This window comes from Bos grunniens, chromosome 25 (assembly GCF_055505025.1).
Source record: "Bos grunniens cultivar Pamir isolate PY7600 chromosome 25, Bosgru_T2T1.0, whole genome shotgun sequence".
NCBI lineage: Eukaryota > Metazoa > Chordata > Mammalia > Artiodactyla > Bovidae > Bos > Bos grunniens.
In genome coordinates this window covers 7310895-7330993 of record NC_141189.1, presented here as the reverse complement: position 1 = coordinate 7330993, position 20099 = coordinate 7310895, and the positions used below count along the sequence as shown (strand labels likewise).

General features: G+C 55.3%; 2 protein-coding genes across 2 annotated transcripts; both read left to right on the top strand.

The window, feature by feature from the left end:
* The first annotated feature begins 174 nt into the window (after nucleotides 1–174).
* Nucleotides 175–7860, top strand: PLOD3 (procollagen-lysine,2-oxoglutarate 5-dioxygenase 3). Its single transcript, XM_086374303.1, has 19 exons — nucleotides 175–416; nucleotides 994–1085; nucleotides 1261–1397; nucleotides 1482–1645; nucleotides 1776–1888; nucleotides 2050–2113; nucleotides 2676–2773; nucleotides 3003–3104; nucleotides 3303–3428; nucleotides 3635–3756; nucleotides 3973–4077; nucleotides 4191–4316; nucleotides 4614–4755; nucleotides 4845–4958; nucleotides 5145–5213; nucleotides 5729–5833; nucleotides 6354–6500; nucleotides 6936–7061; nucleotides 7409–7860. The coding sequence occupies exons 1-19, from the start codon at nucleotides 269–271 to the stop codon at nucleotides 7562–7564; spliced, it is 2256 nt and encodes a 751-aa protein (XP_086230429.1). The 5' UTR covers nucleotides 175–268; the 3' UTR covers nucleotides 7565–7860.
* A 2268-nt stretch (nucleotides 7861–10128) lies between these two features.
* LOC147344913 (2-acylglycerol O-acyltransferase 3-like) lies at nucleotides 10129–18881 on the top strand. The gene is made up of 8 exons (XM_086375592.1): nucleotides 10129–10137; nucleotides 11383–11518; nucleotides 13112–13215; nucleotides 16944–17003; nucleotides 17080–17140; nucleotides 17387–17452; nucleotides 17799–17826; nucleotides 18725–18881. Exons 1-8 carry the CDS (start codon nucleotides 10129–10131, stop codon nucleotides 18879–18881), a joined length of 621 nt encoding a protein of 206 aa, XP_086231718.1.
* Nucleotides 18882–20099: the final 1218 nt, after the last annotated feature.

The window sequence follows — 20099 nt, the reverse complement described above, 5'->3', positions numbered from 1 at the left end:
TCCCTGCCCTTCCCCCGCCTGCGGGCCGGGCGCCCCCTCCGCTCGTACAGCTCTGCCGGCGGCCCGGGACAATCCTCGCCTTGTCTAGGGCTCCGGCATCTGGAGTTTTCTGTAACCTCCGGCTACGCCTTTTTTTTTTTTTTTTTTTTTCACCCTCAGGGCGGAGCCCCAACCGGGCTCCTCCTAGCTGCTGGCCGTACAGCAGCCCCGGTCCTTTTTCTAGAGCCCCTCTCCCGAGTTGGGATCCAAGGCAGACAGCCAGAGCCGGATGCGGGCCTGTGTGCAGCTCGGCCCGCTCTCCGCCATGGCCTCGGGCCCGGAACTCCGGCCCCTGCTACTACTGCTGCTACTGCTGTCGCCGTCTCCTGCCGCCTCGGCCTCAGATCGACCCCGGGGCAGCGATCCCGTCAACCCAGGTGAGAACCCCGGGAGGGAAGACCGGCGCTGGGCTGACGTGTCTGCAGGCTTGGGCCGGGGAGGGGGATCTAGGCTGCCCTCTCCCTCGGTCAGCGGGCTCCCTAGGGCTGAATCACACTGTGCCTCGCCCAGAACTGAGGTGTCCAGCTACCCCTCCGCTCCACTTCGCGCACTGACCGCGAATTTCTGAGTGTTACTAGCATTCCGCTCTCGCTGGGGTTGACGTTTCCCTGGGTTAGAATAATTTAAGAAGGGATAAGGGAAAAGAGGTTAGGTTTCCCTGGTGACTCAGACGGTAAAGAATCCGCCTGCATTGGGGGAGACCTGGGTTCGATCCCTGGGTCGGGAAGATCCCCTGGAGAAGGCAATGGCAACGCACTCCAGTATTCAGGCCTGGAGAATTACATGGACAGAGGAACCTGGTGGGCTACAGTCTATGGGGCCGCGAAGAGTCAGACAATACTGAGCGACTAACACACACACAGGGTCAGGAGCAGCGTGGGACGGGGGGAGGGGTGGTCGGTGAGCTGAGTACATGGGGCAGCAAGCTGGGTGCTGAGTCCAGTCTGGTGACAGAAAAGATGCTGGTGATCACCGTGGCCACAGCGGAGACAGAGGGATACCGGCGTTTCCTGCAGTCAGCGGAGTTTTTCAACTACACTGTGCGGGTGAGGAGAGGAACACCCTCCTGGGCCCCTCGAAGGGGTGGGGGTGGGGCGTCTAGCACCCCACCCAGAGTGGGCCAAGGGCTGGATGCCTGGGACCCTCCGGTGAGCCTGGTCAGGGCAATGAGCCCACCTGGCCACCTGAGACCCTCCCTGGCATTCTGGGTCTTCTCCACAGACCCTGGGCCTGGGAGAGGAGTGGCGAGGGGGTGATGTCGCCCGAACGGTCGGTGGAGGACAGAAAGTCAGGTGGCTCAAAAAGGAAATGGAGAAATACGCAGAGAGGGAAGATATGGTCATCATGTTTGTGGACAGGTAAAGGGGACGGGGCAGACAGAAGGGGAGAGGATAGGGAGATTCCTAGTGGTCGTCCTCCTCATCGTCCCCCGCCTCCCTCAGCTACGACGTAGTTCTGGCTGGCAGCCCCTCAGAGCTGCTGAAGAAGTTCGTCCAGAGTGGCAGCCGCCTGCTCTTCTCTGCAGAGAGCTTCTGCTGGCCCGAGTGGGGGTTAGCAGAGCAGTACCCTGAGGTGGGCACGGGGAAGCGCTTCCTCAACTCTGGTGGTGAGTGGCAGAGGGTCCAGCAGTGGTGGGGAATGGAGTGTCCCAGGTGCTTGAGGGCGGGCAAAGGAACGGGGACCGGCCCTGGGACACTGGAGAGTCTGGGAGTCAGTGCATCCTCTCCCCCCGCCAGGATTCATCGGCTTCGCCCCCACCATCCACCAAATCGTCCGCCAGTGGAAGTACAAAGATGATGATGATGATCAGCTCTTCTACACTCGGCTCTACCTGGACCCAGGGCTGAGGGTAGGGAGAGGCCAAGGAGGGCCCCCATCTCCACAGCTCTGGGGGGTGGCAGGCCCTGAGGAAAGGAGTGAAGAGGCTTTCAGAAAGACACGGAGAGGAAAGAGTAGGAAGAGATGTCTCAGCCCCTCGTTAATTCACTGCCCCCACCTCATCCCATCCAGGAGAAGCTCGGCCTTAGTCTGGATCATAAATCACGGATCTTTCAGAACCTCAACGGGGCTTTAGGTGAGGAGACAGCAATGAGAAAAGGGGCGATGAGAGAGGCTGTTGGGGGTCCTGAATGTGGGTGGGTCTCCTAGTAGATCGGGGTGAACTTCAGCTCACCTCTGTGTTAACTGCAGCAAACGTCTGAATGGCCCGTAGAATAAGGTGCACTCTGCTACCAGGAATAGCAGCAGCCCCTGTTGTACATGTCCATTGCTACGTGCCAGGCTCTGGGTCAGGGTTTTCGTTCTTTAGTTTCATTGAACACAGCAATCCTACGAAAGGCGGTCTGTGATTATCCACTGGTTACATATGGGGAAACCACCTCCCTGCGGGGCCAGAGACTTCCCCCGGGGGCACAGGTAGTAAGTGGTGGGGCTCCCCAGGTGGCAGCAGCCTGGCCAGTGCCCTCGGAGAGAGACGTTATCCCATCCCCATCCCTGCCCCGTGGACCACAGTCCTTCATCGTCTAGAACACCTGGGTACCTCCCCCCACCACCACCACCTCCACTGTATTTAGAAGCACCTGCTGATTGGCAGTTTCTAGAGTAAGGGAGTCTAAAGCCTGGACTTTCTTCCCCAGATGAGGTGGTTTTAAAGTTTGGTCGGAATCGAGTGCGTATCCGGAATGTGGCCTACGACACGCTTCCTGTTGTAGTCCATGGGAACGGTCCCACAAAGGTGCTCCAATCGCTTCTCCCCTCAGCCCAGCCCCTGCCCCAGTCAGTCCCAGTCCCACAGCCCCCCAGGTTCCTCCAGCCCTTCCGAACCATGAGACCTCCCCAGCCCCAGAAGCGCAGGAGCTGGGAGAGGTTCTCCATGCCCACGCTCCCCCTGCCCTTCTCCGGTCCCTGCCCCCACCTCCCTCACCCCTGGACGCACCTCAGCCTCTCACCGCCTCTCCCAACAGCTCCAGCTGAATTACCTGGGAAACTACGTCCCCAACGGCTGGACTCCCGAAGGAGGCTGTGGCTTCTGCAACCACGGCCGGAGGCCACTCCCGGGGGGGCAGGTAAGGAGGGCGTGCCGGGGCGGGTGGGAGAGTGCTCTGAAGCAGAGCGTACCAGGAGGGTGCTGGGCAGCAGGGGTGGAGGCCAAGCCCCTGGAGATCCGCCCCACCCTCCACTAAACTTGGCAGGGTGCGGAGGACAGACTGGGTAAGGGGAGCCGGCCTTTCCTCTGAGCCCCGTCATGTTGTCGTATCTTCCAGCCTCCCCCCCGGGTACTTCTGGCTGTGTTTGTGGAACAACCTACCCCGTTCCTGCCCCGCTTCCTCCAGCGGCTGCTGCTCCTGGACTACCCCCCCGACAGGGTCACCCTGTTCCTGCACAATAACGTGAGACACCCTGACTGCCAGCCTCTCCCTCCCAAGGGACCTCCCCACCCGCTGCCCAGATCAGGCCTCTCCCCGCACCCCAGACTCCTTCCTGCAGCCTTTCCTCCCGCAGGAAGTGCTCCCCCCGCCCCGTCCTGTCCCTTAGATGCCACCTTTCTGTCCTCTCAGCATCCCCCCCCTCCAATCTCTTCTCCCCGTACCTCCAGGAGGTGTACCACGAGCCCCACATCGATGAGTCCTGGCCCCAGCTCCAGGATCACTTCTCCGCTGTGAAGCTGGTGGGTCCCGAGGAGGCCCTGACCCCGGGAGAGGCCAGGGACATGGCCATGTGAGTGAGCCTCGGGCGGGACGCCCGCACCTTTCCTGCCCTTCTCCTGCTCCCCACGGTCTTTTTTTTCTCCCTCCTGACTTCCAGCTGGTCAGCTTCCTTCTACTCACTTTCCCTCTCCTCTCCTCCGTGGGTCGGCGGAGTTCTATCCCCTGCTCAGCCCCCGCCTCTCCCCACCTGCTCCTGCTCATCAGTGTTTCGGTCTGTCCCCTCCAGGGACATCTGCCGGCAGGACCCCAAGTGTGAGTTCTACTTCAGCCTGGACGCTGACACCGTTATCACCAACCCGCAGACCCTGCGCATCCTCATCGAAGCGAACAGGTCTCTCTCACTGGGCTTGGCCAGAGGGCCCCCAGATTAGTCCCCAGGGAACCCCCACCTCCCGCTCTGGCCACGCTTGCCTCCTCCTGGCCCTCACCTGCGCTTGTCCTCAGGAAGGTCATAGCGCCCATGCTGTCTCGCCACGGGAAGCTGTGGTCTAACTTCTGGGGGGCCCTGAGCCCCGACGAGTACTATGCACGCTCGGAGGACTACGTGGAGCTGGTGCAGAGGAAGCGAGTGTGAGTCCTGGAGGCTCCCCCAACCCAGGAGCCTGCCCAGACCCCTCCATCCTGCCCCAAAGGCCCGAACGCGGGGGCCCAGTGTGGCCACCACGAAGGCGTGCTGGGCTGTGGGGTAACTAAGGGCTGATGGTGGAGCCGGGTGTGAGAGGGGTGACCAGCAGGGCTTCCCTGGGGAAGTGAGAGGTACCTCACAGCTCTCAGCTGCCGAGGCAAGGGGCTCCAGGGTGAACTGGGCAGGACGATGTGGGGGCAGGGAGGCACCCACTTGGCTGACCCCTGTGTGTGGGCCTCCAGGGGCGTGTGGAATGTGCCCTACATATCCCAGGCCTACGTGATCCGCGGGGAGACCCTGAGGACGGAGCTGCCCCAGCGGGAGGTGTTCTCGGGCAGCGACACCGACCCAGACATGGCCTTCTGTAAGAGCCTGCGGGACAAGGTGAGGGGTCCTGGGGCTCCTGGCGGGGGCTCTGGGAGGCAGCTCCCTGGCTCCCCATCACCCTCCTCACACCCTCTGCCCACTGCCAGGGCATCTTCCTCCACCTTAGCAATCAGCACGAATTTGGCCGCCTCCTGGCCACCTCCCGGTACGACACAGACCACCTGCACCCTGACCTCTGGCAGATCTTCGACAACCCCCTGGTGAGTAGGCGGCCCCTGGCTCAGATGGCGCGGGCCTTCCCTGAAGGGGAATGCCATGCCCTGGCCCCATCGCGCGCACGTGCACACTGGGCAGGGTCACCTGCCACCTGGGGAGGGCGCCTACCCGGTGGGAGCAAGCGGCGTGAGGAGGGCAGAGGTCAAGGTGCGCCCCCTGCTCTCCCCTAGGACTGGAAAGAGCAGTATATTCACGAGAACTACACTCGGGCCCTGGAAGGGGAGGGGCTCGTGGAACAGGTGAGTCCCACTCAGGACTGTGGCCCAAGGGGATGACCACCACCCTGGGGGCCCACCACCTGGATGAGGGGTTCTCCCAGGGTCCTTGCCCAGGTGCTTGGGGGTTTTCTGCTCAGGCAAGATGAGGGCAAAGGCTGAGCTGATAGGCATGCAGCCCCCAGCCCAGCATTCATCCCAGTGGTCCTCCCTTGTCCATTGGGTGTGTTGGTGTATGGGTGAAATGACATTTTTTAAAACGAGGTTGAAAATCACTGTCCCAGAACCCAGGGCTCCAGGAATCGTGCTGTCTGTGCCATGTTCTCAGCGCTGTTCTCACCTTCTCTGGCTGAGTCTTCCCCTCCCCAACTCCCCCCACCAGCCCATCCCCACGCTCAGCTGCCCGTTCCTCCACCTTCTCTCATGTCCTGGCTTACCTTTCTGCTCCCTGCTTTCTGTCTCCTCCCACTGGCTGCCTGTCCCCTCCCGGAGCATCACCCAGCCCTGTTTTCTTCTTCCCCTGCCCGGTCCCATCTCAGCCCTGCCCAGACGTGTACTGGTTCCCTCTCCTGTCCGAGCAAATGTGCGATGAGCTGGTGGAGGAAATGGAACACTACGGCCAGTGGTCAGGAGGCCGGCATGAGGTGAGGGGCCGGGACCGCGGAAGAGGAGGCCCCCAGGAGGAGGGAGGGGGAATTTCCCTGATTGAGGGAAAATGGCATCTGGAGAGTGGGAACAGAGAGGGGGCCCCCAGCAGGAAAGGGAAGACAGGGGGCACCTCTGTATTCTTTCATTCTGCCGTGTATTCAAGAAGTACTCCCTGGGCGGGTCCTTAGACACCAGCCCCTGACCTGGACGTGCAGGTGGAGCTCTGCCCTCCACAACCCCACCTGCCGTCAGTAGCAGCAGGGAGCTAGCTTCTCAAGTCTGTGACGGACAGCCTGGGTGCTGCGGGAGTCACAGGAGGGAACCTTGACCCAGATGCAGGGGGACCGAGGGCTTCACAGAAGAGGTGACATCTTCGCTGAGACTTAGAGAAAGGAGGTGTGAGTCAGCTAAGACGTGGTGGAGACTTCAGAAGGAGGGAGCACAGACTTCAAGGCCTGGGAACAAGAGGAGGGGAGGTTGGCACTGCCCCGTCAGCTCAGTACCCACTGCCCGCAGGACTCTAGGCTGGCTGGAGGCTACGAGAACGTGCCCACTGTGGACATCCACATGAAGCAGGTGGGCTACGAGGACCAGTGGCTGCAGCTCCTGAGGTCATACGTGGGGCCCATGACCGAGAGCCTGTTCCCCGGCTACCACACCAAGGTGGGCCGCTGCACGCCACCCCTGCTCCCTCCTCTGCCTTCCCACACCCATGCTGGCTGGATGGCTCCACACAATGCCTTTTGGCCTGTGAAGCATTTAAATTGGCCCCATAGAGTGAGATCCGGGCTCCCCTGGTGGCTCAGACAGTAAAGAAGCCACATGCACCTGCGATGCAGGAGACCTGGGTAGATCCCTGGGTTGGGAAGATCCCCTGGAGGAGGGCACGGCAGCCCACTCCAGTGTTCTTGTCTGGAGAATCCCATGGACAGAGGAGCCTGGCGGGCTGCAGTCCATGGGGCCGCAAAGAGTCAGACACGACTGAGCACAGCACAGAGTGAGACCTCGCAGGAGGGCAGCTCTGGGGGAGCAGCCTGTGGGGAGCAGTGAGAACCCTCCTGGCCATGCCCCTCAGCCTCTCCTCCCCTGTGTCCGCAGACCCGGGCGGTGATGAACTTTGTGGTCCGCTACCGACCAGATGAGCAGCCCTCTCTGCGGCCGCATCACGACTCATCCACCTTCACCCTCAATGTCGCCCTCAACCACAAGGGCCTGGATTATGAGGTGAGTCCCTCCTGCCCTCCACTCAGGGTGCCCCCAGGGCCCCTCCACACACACTGACGCACATGCACACCCCCTCCCCTAGGCCCTGTGTCCAGCCCCCTCCCAGGCACGGTCACCTCCCTGCCCCTTGTCTGACCTCGTCACGTTTCCCAGTGACTTCCAGGGTCATATTCTGCACCCCTTCTGGGCTGGCTACCCCCTGTGTCCTGTCTCCCATCTGCCAATGCCCACCCCTCTTGTCCCCTCCCTTCCTGACGCCCGGGTTGGCCTCTCTCGCCTCGGGGCAGCCCACCACCCAGTCCCCACGTCCGCTCACTCTCCAGCCCCCTCCCCTCTCGTCTCTCCAGGGAGGTGGATGCCGCTTCCTGCGCTACGACTGCGTGATCTCGTCCCCCCGGAAGGGCTGGGGGCTCCTGCACCCGGGCCGTCTCACCCACTACCACGAGGGGCTGCCCACCACTCGGGGCACCCGCTACATCATGGTGTCCTTTGTCGACCCCTGACACTCAACCACTCTGCCCAACCTTCCCTGCCATCGTGCCTTCCCGTGCTCCCCCTCCTCAGGGTGGGAGGGGGTGGGTGTCGGCTCCTCACCTCCTGGGTATATGGGGTCTGTGTGCCTGGGACTGAATGTGTCGCCTCGCTCCCCACCACACGGCCCTCAGGAAGCTCAGGGAGCCCCCTGTCCTGTTCCCCAGTCCCCAAGGGCTCATGGGAACAGGACCTCTGGGGGTTCGCTACATGATAAATTATTGTTTCTCAGTATCCCTCTCAATAAAGGAGGATTTGTAATTCTTGAGCCCATTTATTGTTTCATTACCTGTGGACCCCTTGTCCATCCCACCACCCAGAGCAGAGGGGAGACCGAGGGTGACCCCAAAGGAGAACTGAAAAGAAGAAATGACAGAAACATGATATTAGAGCAGAGTGGAAATCTAGAAGCTTCCTTGTCATTCCAGAGCTCGGGAGTGATGTGTTGGAGGCCAGACCCAAAGAAGGACTTCCCCTGTCAGGATGAGATGAGAGGCCCCCACCCCCACACAGCCCCCAAACTGTCATCCCCAGTTCTCTCCTCACCTGATGGCATCTTCTCCCATGCAGAAAGGATGAGAGAGGCCCAGCCCTGAGCTAGGGTCCAGGGATAGTGCTGGGACATGCATTGTAGGAGGGAAGACAGGCTGGAAACTATTGGGAGCTCTTGGGCCTCAGCTTTTAGTCACATGGAATCAGGAGAGGGGAATCCGGAGGGTGAACCCAAGAACGCTTCCTGGAAGAAGGGGAAGGGAAGCAGCCTTGAAAAAAAAGACCTTCTGGAGCTGGTTTTGCCGCTAGTCTCAAGGGGACCATCAAAGGCTTGCAGAGACCCCTGGAGGTGCCCTGAGGACAGCAGAGCAGGCCCCTTTATCCTGGTCCTCCCCAGCCTTGCACCAGCTACCTTCCTGTGTTGATCTCCCAACATTCCCTGGCAGAAGCCTTTTAAAGGCCAGGCACCTGTCCTAGGACATTCCAGTTTCTAACAGTCCACTTGCATCCACAGCTAGATTGTCCTTCCTTCCTCCTACCTGGATTCCCAGGAAAACTTCATCCATGAAACCATCCTTCCATCCTTCCTGGCCCCCTGGGCGGGTCACCTTCCCACATGGACTGAGTCTCTAGAGGGCCAGACTCTAAAGTTCATCTCACCCAGGCCCCCGCCACCCTCATCACTTGCCCTGTGATGCGAGTGGGCTGAGCAGGGATAGGAGGAAATACCTCTCTTAACAGAAGGTCCCTGGTCAGTGAAGCTGCACAGGTGTGAGGCCAAGAACAGGGGCAGAAAGGGTGTGTCAGCCTAGGCAGTACTGGAAGCTGCCTATCCTGTCTCCACCCTTCATTCATGGAGCATCTCCCATGTGCTGGGCACCCATCGTGACGGCTGCAGTGATGAGCACAATTTTTTTGTTGCTCACGGTGTGCAGGAGACTTTGATCAGAAAATTGCCATGATGGGAGACTTCCCTGGTGGTCCAAAGGTTAAGGCTTTGCCTTCCAATGCAATGGGTGTGGCTTTGATCCCCGGTTGGGGAGCTAGGATCCCACATGCCTTATGGTCAAAAAAGCAGAATGTAAACAATAGAAGCAACATTGTAACGAATTCAATAAGGACTATAAAAATGGTCCCCAGTTTAAAAAAAAAAAATCATGGTGATGGGGAGGGAAAGTATTCTGTGCCAGGAGAGAATGTGACACGTGACAGAGGCTTCTGACAGTTACGCGTCAGGCTTCCATAAAAGAAGTGACATTCAACATGGCTCAGGACTTGCCTGGTGGTCCAGTGGTTAAGAACCCATTTTACAATGCAGGGGATGCTGGTTCAATCCCTAGTCGGAGAACTAAGATCCCACATGCCACAGAGAAACTAAGCCCGTGCAGCTCAACTCCTGGCTCCTCTGGACGGGGAACCCTTGTGCCAAAACTAGAGAGTCTGTGTGCTGGAATGAAAGGTCCTGCCTAATGCAGCCAAATGAATAAGTTAAAAAATAAAGTGACATTCAAAAAAAAAAAAAAAGACATGTCCTACCAGTGGAGGATGTAGAGGTGGGGAAATCAGCATCATCATAAAATACTGAGTGTAAGATGGGCTCAAGGATGTTTGTCCAAGATGGGAAATAGCGCCAACGTGTTGTAAGAACTAGAAACGAAAAGTGACCTTTAGGGAATTCCTTGGCCAGTCAGTGGCTACGACTCCCTCTCTCCAGTGCAGGGGGCCAGGGTTCGATCCCTGTTTGGGGACCTAAGATGTCATCGGCTGCACTGTGTGGCCAAAAAATAAATTAAAAAATTTTAAAAAGTAATCTTTAAAAATTGTATCAAAATGTTTTAAAAAGATTTTTAAAGTGACATCCTAGGAATTCCTTGTAGGTCCAGTGGTTAGGACTCTGCCCTCTCATGGCCAAGGGCCCAGATTCAATCCCTGGTGACAAGGCAAGGCGCAGCCCACAAAATTAATTAATTAATTTAAAAAGGTGTCAGTCCCTGACCTGGAAAAAGTGGTTGCTCCGCAGCCTCTAGGCATGTTGAACAGGGCCATGGTCACAGTGAGGACTGGCCCGGCCCACGTGGATGGAGTGCTCACAGCCCAGGGGGCTCTCACTTGCAGGGGCTCCCCAACCGTTAGCCTTTCCCATAAAACCCTTCCCTCCAGAGGTCTCCCCACAGAGGCCTAAGCTGCTCCTCAGGGAATAAATCCTCCTGCAGGTCTAACCTCCTCTAACCCACAGGGGCCAGGCCTGGGTGACAAACGGGGAATGCTGCTATGCAGGGTACACAGACATGGCAACTTCCACTGGCCCAGGACCCTGCCAGTCTGCTCATCACAGGGAGCCAGTCCTGACCTCCACAATGTCCAAACACCTTCCTCACTGCCAGACTCCAAGCCACGTCCCTGGTCTCCCCTTTGGGTCCTATTGGTCACAGCGCTGTGAACCCAAAGAGTAGGTTAGCCCTCCCTTTCCAGAGCTCACGATGGTCCACTGTGCGGGTCAGCAGAGGGGGCAGAAAAGAGGGCAGAACCCAGGTCAGGGGTCAGAGCCAGGGGGTTGGGCCAGAAGACAGAAAGCTTCAGAGCCACAGTGGCCCCTCTGTGACTCCCCTCTACAGAAGGCCAGCCACCTCCACTGGCCTCCAGGTGTGCCCTCCTGCGATGGAGCTTCTCCATTTTGGAGCTTGGTGAGACCCTGAAGCCCTGAGGACCCCTGGGTCTGGCTCTCTGCTTCCCAATGCCAAGGTGGGAGGGAGCCGAGGCTGGGATCTCTTGGCGGTGTGGGGCAGGAGGGGTTCCTTCAAGAGACGAGAAAGATGTAGGTTGGACAGATGGACCCGAAACCATGGAACAGGGAAGGGGGTAAAGGGGGAAGCTGGGACTTAAACCTCTGGAGTCAGAGTCCTCACACCCCTTCCCACCACCTCCAGCCCAGGGGTGCCTGACTGCCTTATTCCCTGTACTCCTGAGCCAGGCTTGGATCCTAGAATTCACTACCTGGATGAGCTCTATGGAGACAGAAATACACCTTGGGCAGGAGGCCGCGGCTGTGCCTGGGTCCCCAACTGGGCTGTCTGGAGACATTTCTCGGACCACCTCCCCATCTCACTGAGGCACTGTGGAGCTCTGTGCTGGGTGGGAGCTGGGCTTCAGGGTAGACCCTTGGGACCGTGACCCCCAAAGTCCAAACTTAGAAACCCCAAACTGGTGTGCACCCTGTGTCCCCAGCTGGTGGACACCACAGAGTTGGGTCCCTTCCACAACTACCTCTTAGTGGAGCTTCCACCCTCTCGGAGTCCAGGTTCTTGGGGCCTTCAGCACCTTCAGCACAGAGACCAACGGCTTCTCCCGCCTCGTCCCTGGCCTCCGGCCCCACCTGCTCCAGCTGCCCCATCCTGGTCATCTTCCTGTCTTCTGGGACTACATCCTGTGTGCTGGTGAGCAGGGGAGCCCTGGGTCTCAGGACCCCCAGTCCCTGTGGTGACTTCCTCCCTGCCCTCCTTCCCCACTGGGGGCACCTGGTCCCAGCTCCATCTCCCAGCGCCCTCCTCCCTCTTTTCAGGAGGACTCAGACGTCAGTCTTTAGGTCTCTACCTGCACTGAGAGGTGAAGGTTCATGTTTGGGACCTGAAATTCTGGCAGCTGGCCTTGTCCCCAGGCTGGTCCTTGACACCTGGGCCAACCGTGAACTCTGTCCCAGTTGATCCCGGGCGCCGGGAAGAGGAGTTGCAGCGGCCACCCCTCTGGCCTCTTTCTGCCCAAGCTGGGTCCCCAATCCCAGTTCAGCAAACCCTGAGGCTCACCCCTGCGCTGATGGATGGCTGAGTGTGGACTACCTGCAGCGGCTCTCCCAGCTTTCCAAAAGCACGAGACACACTATGGGGTCCCCAGCCACAGGTACCTCCTCCTCCACTAGGCGGCCCCCAGCCCTCGGTGGTTCTGTTGTAGGAAAGGGGAACCCTCCCAGGGCCCGAAACTGGGCTCTTGTCTAACACTCAGAAATGAATTGTCCGAGAAGACGCATCTGCTGACACAGCAAGAGATTTTACTGGGAAAGGGCGCCCGGGTGGAGAGCAGTAGGGTAAGGGAACCCAGGAGAACAGCTCTGCCACATGGCTTGCAGTCTTGGGTTTTATGGTGATGGGATTATTTTCCGGGTTGTCCTTGGCCAATCATTCTGACTCAGAGTCCTTCCTGGTGATGCACGCCTTATTCAGCCAAGATGGATGCCAGAGAGGATTCTGGGAGGTGGTTGGACACGTGGTGTCTCCTTTTGACCTTTCCCGAACTCTTTCGGTGGCTTATTAGTTCCGTGTTCCTTAGCAGGACCTCCTGTCGTAAAACAATTCATGCAAATGGTTACTATGGTTCCTGGCCAGGGTGGGCGGTTTCAATCAGTGTGCTTCCCCTAACAGTTCCCTCGGTGGATGTCATGGGGACTGAAATTAAAGGTGGAAACCACCTGTGGTGTTGCTGTGTTTGTGCTTGGCTGGAATATTGACACGTCTGGCTGCACCTCCCAGTGGCCTAGACACTGCCAAAGACCTGCAGGATCCACTGGCCACACTAGAGATCACAGAGTCCCTAAAGCACCTGGGGGTGGGTCTTGGTGTCATGCCCCCAACTCCTCCCACTTGCTCCAGTGTGCTCTGGGAAGTGAAGGTTTGCTTTTGGGGCCTGAAATCCTGGCTGCCCTTTCGCAACAACACCAGCCCTGGACTCTGTCCTGATTGACCTGCTGTGCTGGTTGGTTTGATGCTGAGAAAGATTGAGGGCAGGAAGAGAAGGGGATGACAGAGGATGAGATGGTTGGATGGCATCACCAACTCGATGGACAGAAGTCTGAGCAAGCTCCGGGAGTTGGTGATGGACAGGGAAGCCTGACATGCTGCAGTCCATGGGGTCACAAAGAGTCGGACACGACTCAGCAACTGAAGTGAACTGGCTGGTGGGTTTGTGCTCAGCATGGATATCCACGTGCCTCGCTGCACCCTACAGTGGCCTAGACACTCCCGGAGACCCGCAAACAGAAATGGGGCGAGGAGCCCTGCTGGCAGAAGGGCAGCACCTGAAAGTCCCCACTGCCCTGCTGCCTTCCCGCAGCCAGAAAACTCTGCAGAAACAGTGGCTGGAAGTACTGAGAACCTGCCAATACATGCTCACTTTCCTCTTCATGGGTGAGCAGAGCAGTGCCCAGGGTACACTAGGGAAAGGGGGGAGCCTAAGAATGGGGAGATACCCCTCGTCCAAGGTAAGGAGCAATGGCTGCGCTTTGCTGGAGCAGCTGTGAAGAGATACCCCACGCCCAAGGTAAGAGAAACCCAAGTAAGACGGTAGGTGTTGCAAGAGGGCATCAGAGGGCAGACACACTGAAACCATACTCACAGAAAACTAGTCAATCTAATCACACTAGGACCACAGCCTTGTCTAACTCAATGAAACTAAGCTATGCCCGTGGGGCAACCCAAGACAAGCAGGTCATGGTGGAGAGATCTGATAGAATGTGGTCCACTGGAGAAGGGAATGGCAAACCACTTCAGTATTCTTGCCTTGAGAACCCCGTGAACAGTATGAAAAGGCAAAATGATAGGATACTGAAAGAGGAACTCCCCAGGTCAGTAGGTGCCCAATATGCTACTGGAGATCAGTGGAGAAATAACTCCAGAAAGAATGAAGGGATGGAGCCAAAGCAAAAACAATACCCAGCTGTGGATGTGACTGGTGATAGAAGTAAGATCCGATGCTGTAAAGAGCAATATTGCATAGGAACCTAGAATGTCAGGTCTATGAATCAAGGCAAATTGGAAGTGGTCAAACAAGAGATGGCAAGAGTGAATGTCGACATTCTAGGAATCAGCAAACTAAAATGGACTGGAATGGGTGAATTTAACTCAGATGACCATTATATCTACTACTGCAGGCAGGAATCCCTCAGAAGAAATGGAGTAGCCATCATGGTCAACAAAAGAGTCCAAAATGCAGTACTTGGATGCGATCTCAAAAACGACAGAATGATCTCTGTTCGTTTCCAAGGCAAACCATTCTATATCACAGTAATCCAAGTCTATGCCCCAACCAGTAACGCTGAAGAAGCTGAAGTTGAATGGTTTTATGAAGACCTACAAGACCTTTTAGAACTAACACCCAAAAAAGATGTCCTTTTCATTATAGGGGACTGGAATGCAAAAGTAGAAGTCAAGAAACACCTGGAGTAACAGGCAAATTTGGCCTTGGAATACGGAATGAAGCAGGGCGAAGAGTTTTGCCAAGAAAATGCACTGGTCATAGCAAACACCCTCTTCCAACAACACTAGAGAAGACTCTACACATGGACATCACCAGATGGTCAACACCAAAATCAGTTTGATTATATTCTTTGCAGCCAAAGATGGAGAAGCTCTATACAGTCAACAAAAACAAGACCAGGAGCTGACTGTGGCTCAGACCATGAACTCCTTATTACCAAATTCAGACTTAAATTGAAGAAAGTAGGGGAAACCACTAGACCATTCAGGTACGACCTAAACCAAATCCCTTACGATTATACAGTGGAAGTGAGAAATAGATTTAAGGGCCTAGATCTGATAGAGTGCCTGATGAACTATGGAATGAGGTTCGTGACATTGTACAGGAGACAGGGATCAAGACCATCCTCGTGGAAAAGAAATGCAAAAAAGCAAAATGGCTGTCTGGGGAGGCCTTACAAATAGCTGTGAAAAGAAGAGAAGCAAAAAGCAAAGGAGAAAAGGAAAGATATAAGCATCTGAATGCAGAGTTCCAAAGAATAGCAAGGAGAGCTAAGAAAGCCTTCCTCAGCAATCAATGCAAAGAAATAGAGGAAAACAACAGAATGGGAGAGACTAGAGGTCTCTTCAAGAAAATTAGAGATACCAAGGGAACATTTCATACAAAGATGGGCTCGATAAAGGACAGAGATGGTATGGACCTAACAGAAGCAGAAGATATCAAGAAGAGGTGGCAAGAATACACAGAAGGACTGTACAAAAAAGATCTTCATGACCCAGATAATCATGATGGTGTGATCACTGACCTAGAGCCAGACATCCTGGAATGTGAAGTCAAGTGGGCCTTAGAAAGCATCACTACGAACAAAGCTAGTGGAGGTGATGGAATTCCAATTGAGCTATTTCAAATCCTAAAAGATGATGCTGTCAAAGTGCTGCACTCAATATGCCAGCAAATTTGGAAAACTCAGCAGTGGCCACAGGACTGGAAAAGGTCAGTTTTCATTCCAATCCCAAAGAAAGGCAATGCCAAAGAATGCTCAAATGACCGCACAATTGCACTCATCTCACATGCTAGTAAAGTAATGCTCAAAATTCTCCAAGCCAGGCTTTAGCAATATGTGAACCATGAACTTCCTGATGTTCAAGCTGGTTTTAGAAAAGGCAGAGGAACCAGAGATCAAATTGCCAACATTTTCTGGATCATGGAAAAAGCAAGAGAGTTCCAGAAAAACATCTATTTCTGCTTTATTAACTTGCCAAAGCCTTTGACTGTGTGGATCACAATAAACTGTGGGAAATTCTGAAAGAGATGGGAATACCAGACCACCTGATCTGCCTCTTGAGAAATCTGTATGCAGGTCAGGAAGCAACAGTTAGAACTGGACATGGAACAACAGACTGGTTCCAAATAGGAAAAGGAGTATGTCATGGCTGTATATTGTCACCCTGCTTATTTAACTTATATGCAGAGTATATCATGAGAAACGCTGGACTGGAAGAAACACAAGCTGGAATCAAGATTGCCAGGAGAAATATCAATAACCTTAGATATGCGGATGACACCACGCTTATGGCAGAAAGTAAAGAGGAACTAAAAAGCCTCTTGATGAAAGTGAAAGTGGAGAGTGAAAAAGTTGGCTTAAAGCTCAACATTCAGAAAACGAAGATCATGGCATCCGGTCCCATCACTTCATGGCAAACAGATGGGGAAACAGTGGAAACAGTGTCAGACTTTATTTTTTTGGGTTCCAAAATCACTGCAGATGGTGATTGCAGCCATGAAATTAAAAGACGCTTACTCCTTGGAAGGAAAGTTATGTCCAACCTAGATAGCATATTCAAAAGCAGAGTCATTACTTTGCCAACAAAGGTCCGTCTAGTCAAGGCTATGGTTTTTCCTGTGGTCATGTATGGATGTGAGAGTTGGACTGTGAAGAAAGCTGAGCACAGGAGAATTGATGCTTTTGAACTGTGGTGTTGGAGAAGACTCTTGAGAGTCCCTTGGACTGCAAGGAGATCCAACCAGTCCATTCTGAAGGAGATCAGCCCTGGGATTTCTTTGGAAGGAATGATGCTAAAGCTGAAACTCCAGTACTTTGGCCACCTGATGCGAAGAGTTGACTCATTGGAAAAGACTCTGATGCTGGGAGGGATTGGGGGCAGGAGGAAAAGGGGACGACAGAGGGTGAGATGGCTGGATGGCATCACTGACTAGATGGACGTGAGTCTGAGTGAACTCCAGGAGTTGGTGATGGACAGGGAGGCCTGGCGTGCTGCAATCCATGGGGTCGCAAAGAGTCGGACACGACTGAGTGACTGAACTGAACTGAACTGAAGGGATTATTTTCCCATTAAGGTAACAGGTCACCCTCCACCTTCTGCTCCTTCTCTGTCCCTTATCTGCCCCTCCCCAGGCTGAGTCTGAGCCCTGGCTGCCTAAGTTCAGGCAACAGGTCAGGCAGTAGGATGGTGATCCAGAGGGTAGCCCTTGTGCCCTTGACACCCTAGTAGGACCTTGAACTCTCACGTCTGTTGGTGGGGAGGGAGGTCTTTTCAGCTGGTATCTTGCCTTTTCTGCTTTCTTCCCCTCATTCTGCCCACCCCGCTCCCACAGCCGGTGAAAACGGCAGAGCTGCCCCCAGACCACAGTTACCTGCTGGTCACTCACCCGCATGTGCTTCGGACACTTTTGTAACTTCGCGACTGAGAGCACTGGCTTCTCCCAGCAGTTCCCCAGGCTTCGGCCCTAGACCACCGGTCTGAACGACCTCTTCTACCTTTCAGTGTATCGAGACTACTTTTTGTCCTATGGTAAGTCTTGTCCGTGGTGGCTCAGACGGTGAAGTGTCTGCCTACAATGTGGGAGACCTGGGTTCAATCCCTGGGTCTGGAAGATCTCCTGGAGAAGGAAATGGCAACCCACTCCAAATCCCATGGGCAGAGGAACCTGGTGGGCTACAGTCCATGGGGTTGTAAGAGTCAGACACGACTGACTGACTTCACTTTTCTTTCAAGTCTTGACCTGAGGTGGAGGAGGGGCCCCCCTACTCCTGCCAGAGTGGCCCCCAACGCGCCACCCAGCCCCGGGACCTGACTTGAACATTGGCCAGGCTCACAGTGTGGGTCAGTGACTGGTTTGGGAGCGAGCGTTCCACATCCTTGCTGGGAGAGGTGCTGTGGGGCACAGGGACAGGGGCACAGGAATATGGAGTTTGGAAGAAAAGGGGTGGAGAGCTCATACTTCCTGTGCTAAAGGGCAGGGTGAGGGATTAGGGAGCCAAGTAGCGGGTACTGACTGTCCTTGCACGCCTTCTAGTCCACAGGAGTATGTTCTGTGAACCACCAGAGCCTGGATTTTATTCTGCCCACTCCCAGCTCAGCCAAGCTGTGGTCATCGTGATCGGGAGAGCCCACGAGGCCCTGCATGCCATCCCAGGGGAGCACTGACTCACTCTCCGGAATCGTAAAGGCTTCATCCGCCTGGCACTGAGGCACAGGTAAGCAGGGGCCCAGCCAGGAATGCATTCAGTGGTCAGAACCTCACAGTGTGTCTGGGGATCCACATTCTATCCCTACACACCGGCCCCCTGGAGGTGGGCTGTGTGTCCCCAGAGCTTCCACCGTGCCCACCTCTAGACGGTGCTCCTGGCAGACGTTGGGTGTTTCCTCTGTGCCCAGCCCTGGTGCCCCTTCCCCAGGCTTCCTCCCACACAGAGACACAGACAGGATCACAGTGCGAATCGCTGGACCCTGGGACTCAGACACCCTTGGTTCACAATCTTTCACGACACCATCTCACAGACAAGAACTTGCAAACTTCTCTTTTTTTAAAAAACCCATCTATTATTTATGTGTTTATTTTGGCTGTGCTGGGTCTTCGTTGCCGTGTGGGCTTTCTCCAGTTTCAGTGACTGGGGTCTAGTCTCCAGCTGTGGTACGCGGGGTCTCCTTGTGGTGGCTGCCCTTGTTGCAGAGCACAGGCTCTAGGCTCACTGGCTCAGTTGAGTACACTGACTTGGTCGCCCTGCTGGATGTGGGATCTTAGGTGACCGGCGATCAAACCCCTGTGCCCTGCATTGGCAGGTGGATTCTTAACCACTGGACAACCACGAGGGCCCCACGCTTCTTTACTTGTGATACAGGGTTAACACCTACCTTTCCACCATATGGTGGTTGATGACTGTGCATAAAAATGTATAGAGGACGGCCCAGTACACACTTGTTTCTCAAGAAACATAAGTCCCTTCTCCCAGAGAGTTCTTTGTAGCTACTGTCATTCGCTTCAAATGGTCTTGGGAGGTGGTATCTTGTTGGGGAGAATGTGGGGGCACTCCTAGAGCCCCTGACCTGACCAGCCCTCTGCCCCCTTGCACCGCCCCCTGCCCCCCAACCAAGAGCCTCGCTGATGCCCATGTATTCCTTTGGAGAGAATGATGTCTTCAGAGTTAAGGCTTTTGCCCCAGACTCCTGGTTCCAGATCACCTTCAAGAAGCTTGTGGGCATTTCTCCTTGCATCTTCTGGGGCCGTGGTCTCTTCTCAGCCAAGTCCTGAGGCCTGATGCCCTTGGCCAGACCCATCACCACTGTGCGTAAGTGCCCATGTCCAGGGAAGAAGGCCTCTATGAACTATGTGGGCAGCCGAGGCCCCTCCCCTGACCTGTGTCCCCCTGTCCCTGCAGTGGGCCTCCCCAACCCGGTGCCCCAGTGCCCGCAGCCCACCAAGGAGCAGGTGGGCCACTATCACAGGCTCTACATGAAGGCTCTGGAGCAACTGTTGGAGGAACACAAGGAGAGCTGCGGCCTCCCAGCTTCTACTCACCTCACCTTCATCTAGGCCTGGCCTCACCCCTCCCCACCTCACACCACCGCTCCCCCAGCCCCTGATCCCAGTGCTTGAGACCCCCACCCACTGCCATGCTACTGTGCCAATAAAAGCTAAAGTTCTCCCACACTACCATTTCCTAGAAATGGATGTCAGCCGAGCTTAGACTCTCGCTTCGGGTGTAACCAATGCCATGTATATTCCAGCCCATCCTAGTGGGTATGGACTTGCTGCCTTAAACTGAGTATCACAACCTTGAATTCTCCTCTCACAGAGACTTAATTCTGCTGCATGAGCTTGCATAAGTCTCTTCCCTTGGCTGGGTCACTTCTCCCACTATAAATACAGGCAAGTGCTTAGCTAAGAGCTGTAGGGTTTGCCTCTTGAGAAATCTGTATGCAGGTCAGGAAGCAACTGTTAGAAATGGACATGGAACAACAGACTGGTTCCAAATAGGAAAAGGAGTACGTCAAGGTTGTATACTGTCACCCTGCTTATTTAACTTATATGCAGAGTACATCATGAGAAACGCTGGACTTGAAGACACACAAGCTGGAATCAAGATTGCCGGGAGAAATATCAATAATCTCAGATATGCAGATGACACCACCCTTATGGCAGAAAGTGAAGAGGAACTAAAAAGCCTCTTGATGAAAGTGAAAGTGGAGAGTGAAAAAGTTGGCTTAAAGCTCAACATTCAGAAAATGAAGATCATGGCATCCGGTCCCATCACTTCATGGGAAATAGATGGGGAAACAGTGGAAACAGTGTCAGACTTTATTTTTTGGGGCTCCAAAATCACTGCAGATGGTGATTGCAGCCATGAAATTAAAAGACGCTTGCTCCTTGGACGGAAAGTTATGACCAACCTAGATAGCATATTCAAAAGCAAAGACATTACTTTGCCAACAAAGGTCCGTCTAGTCAAGGCTATGGTTTTTCCTGTGG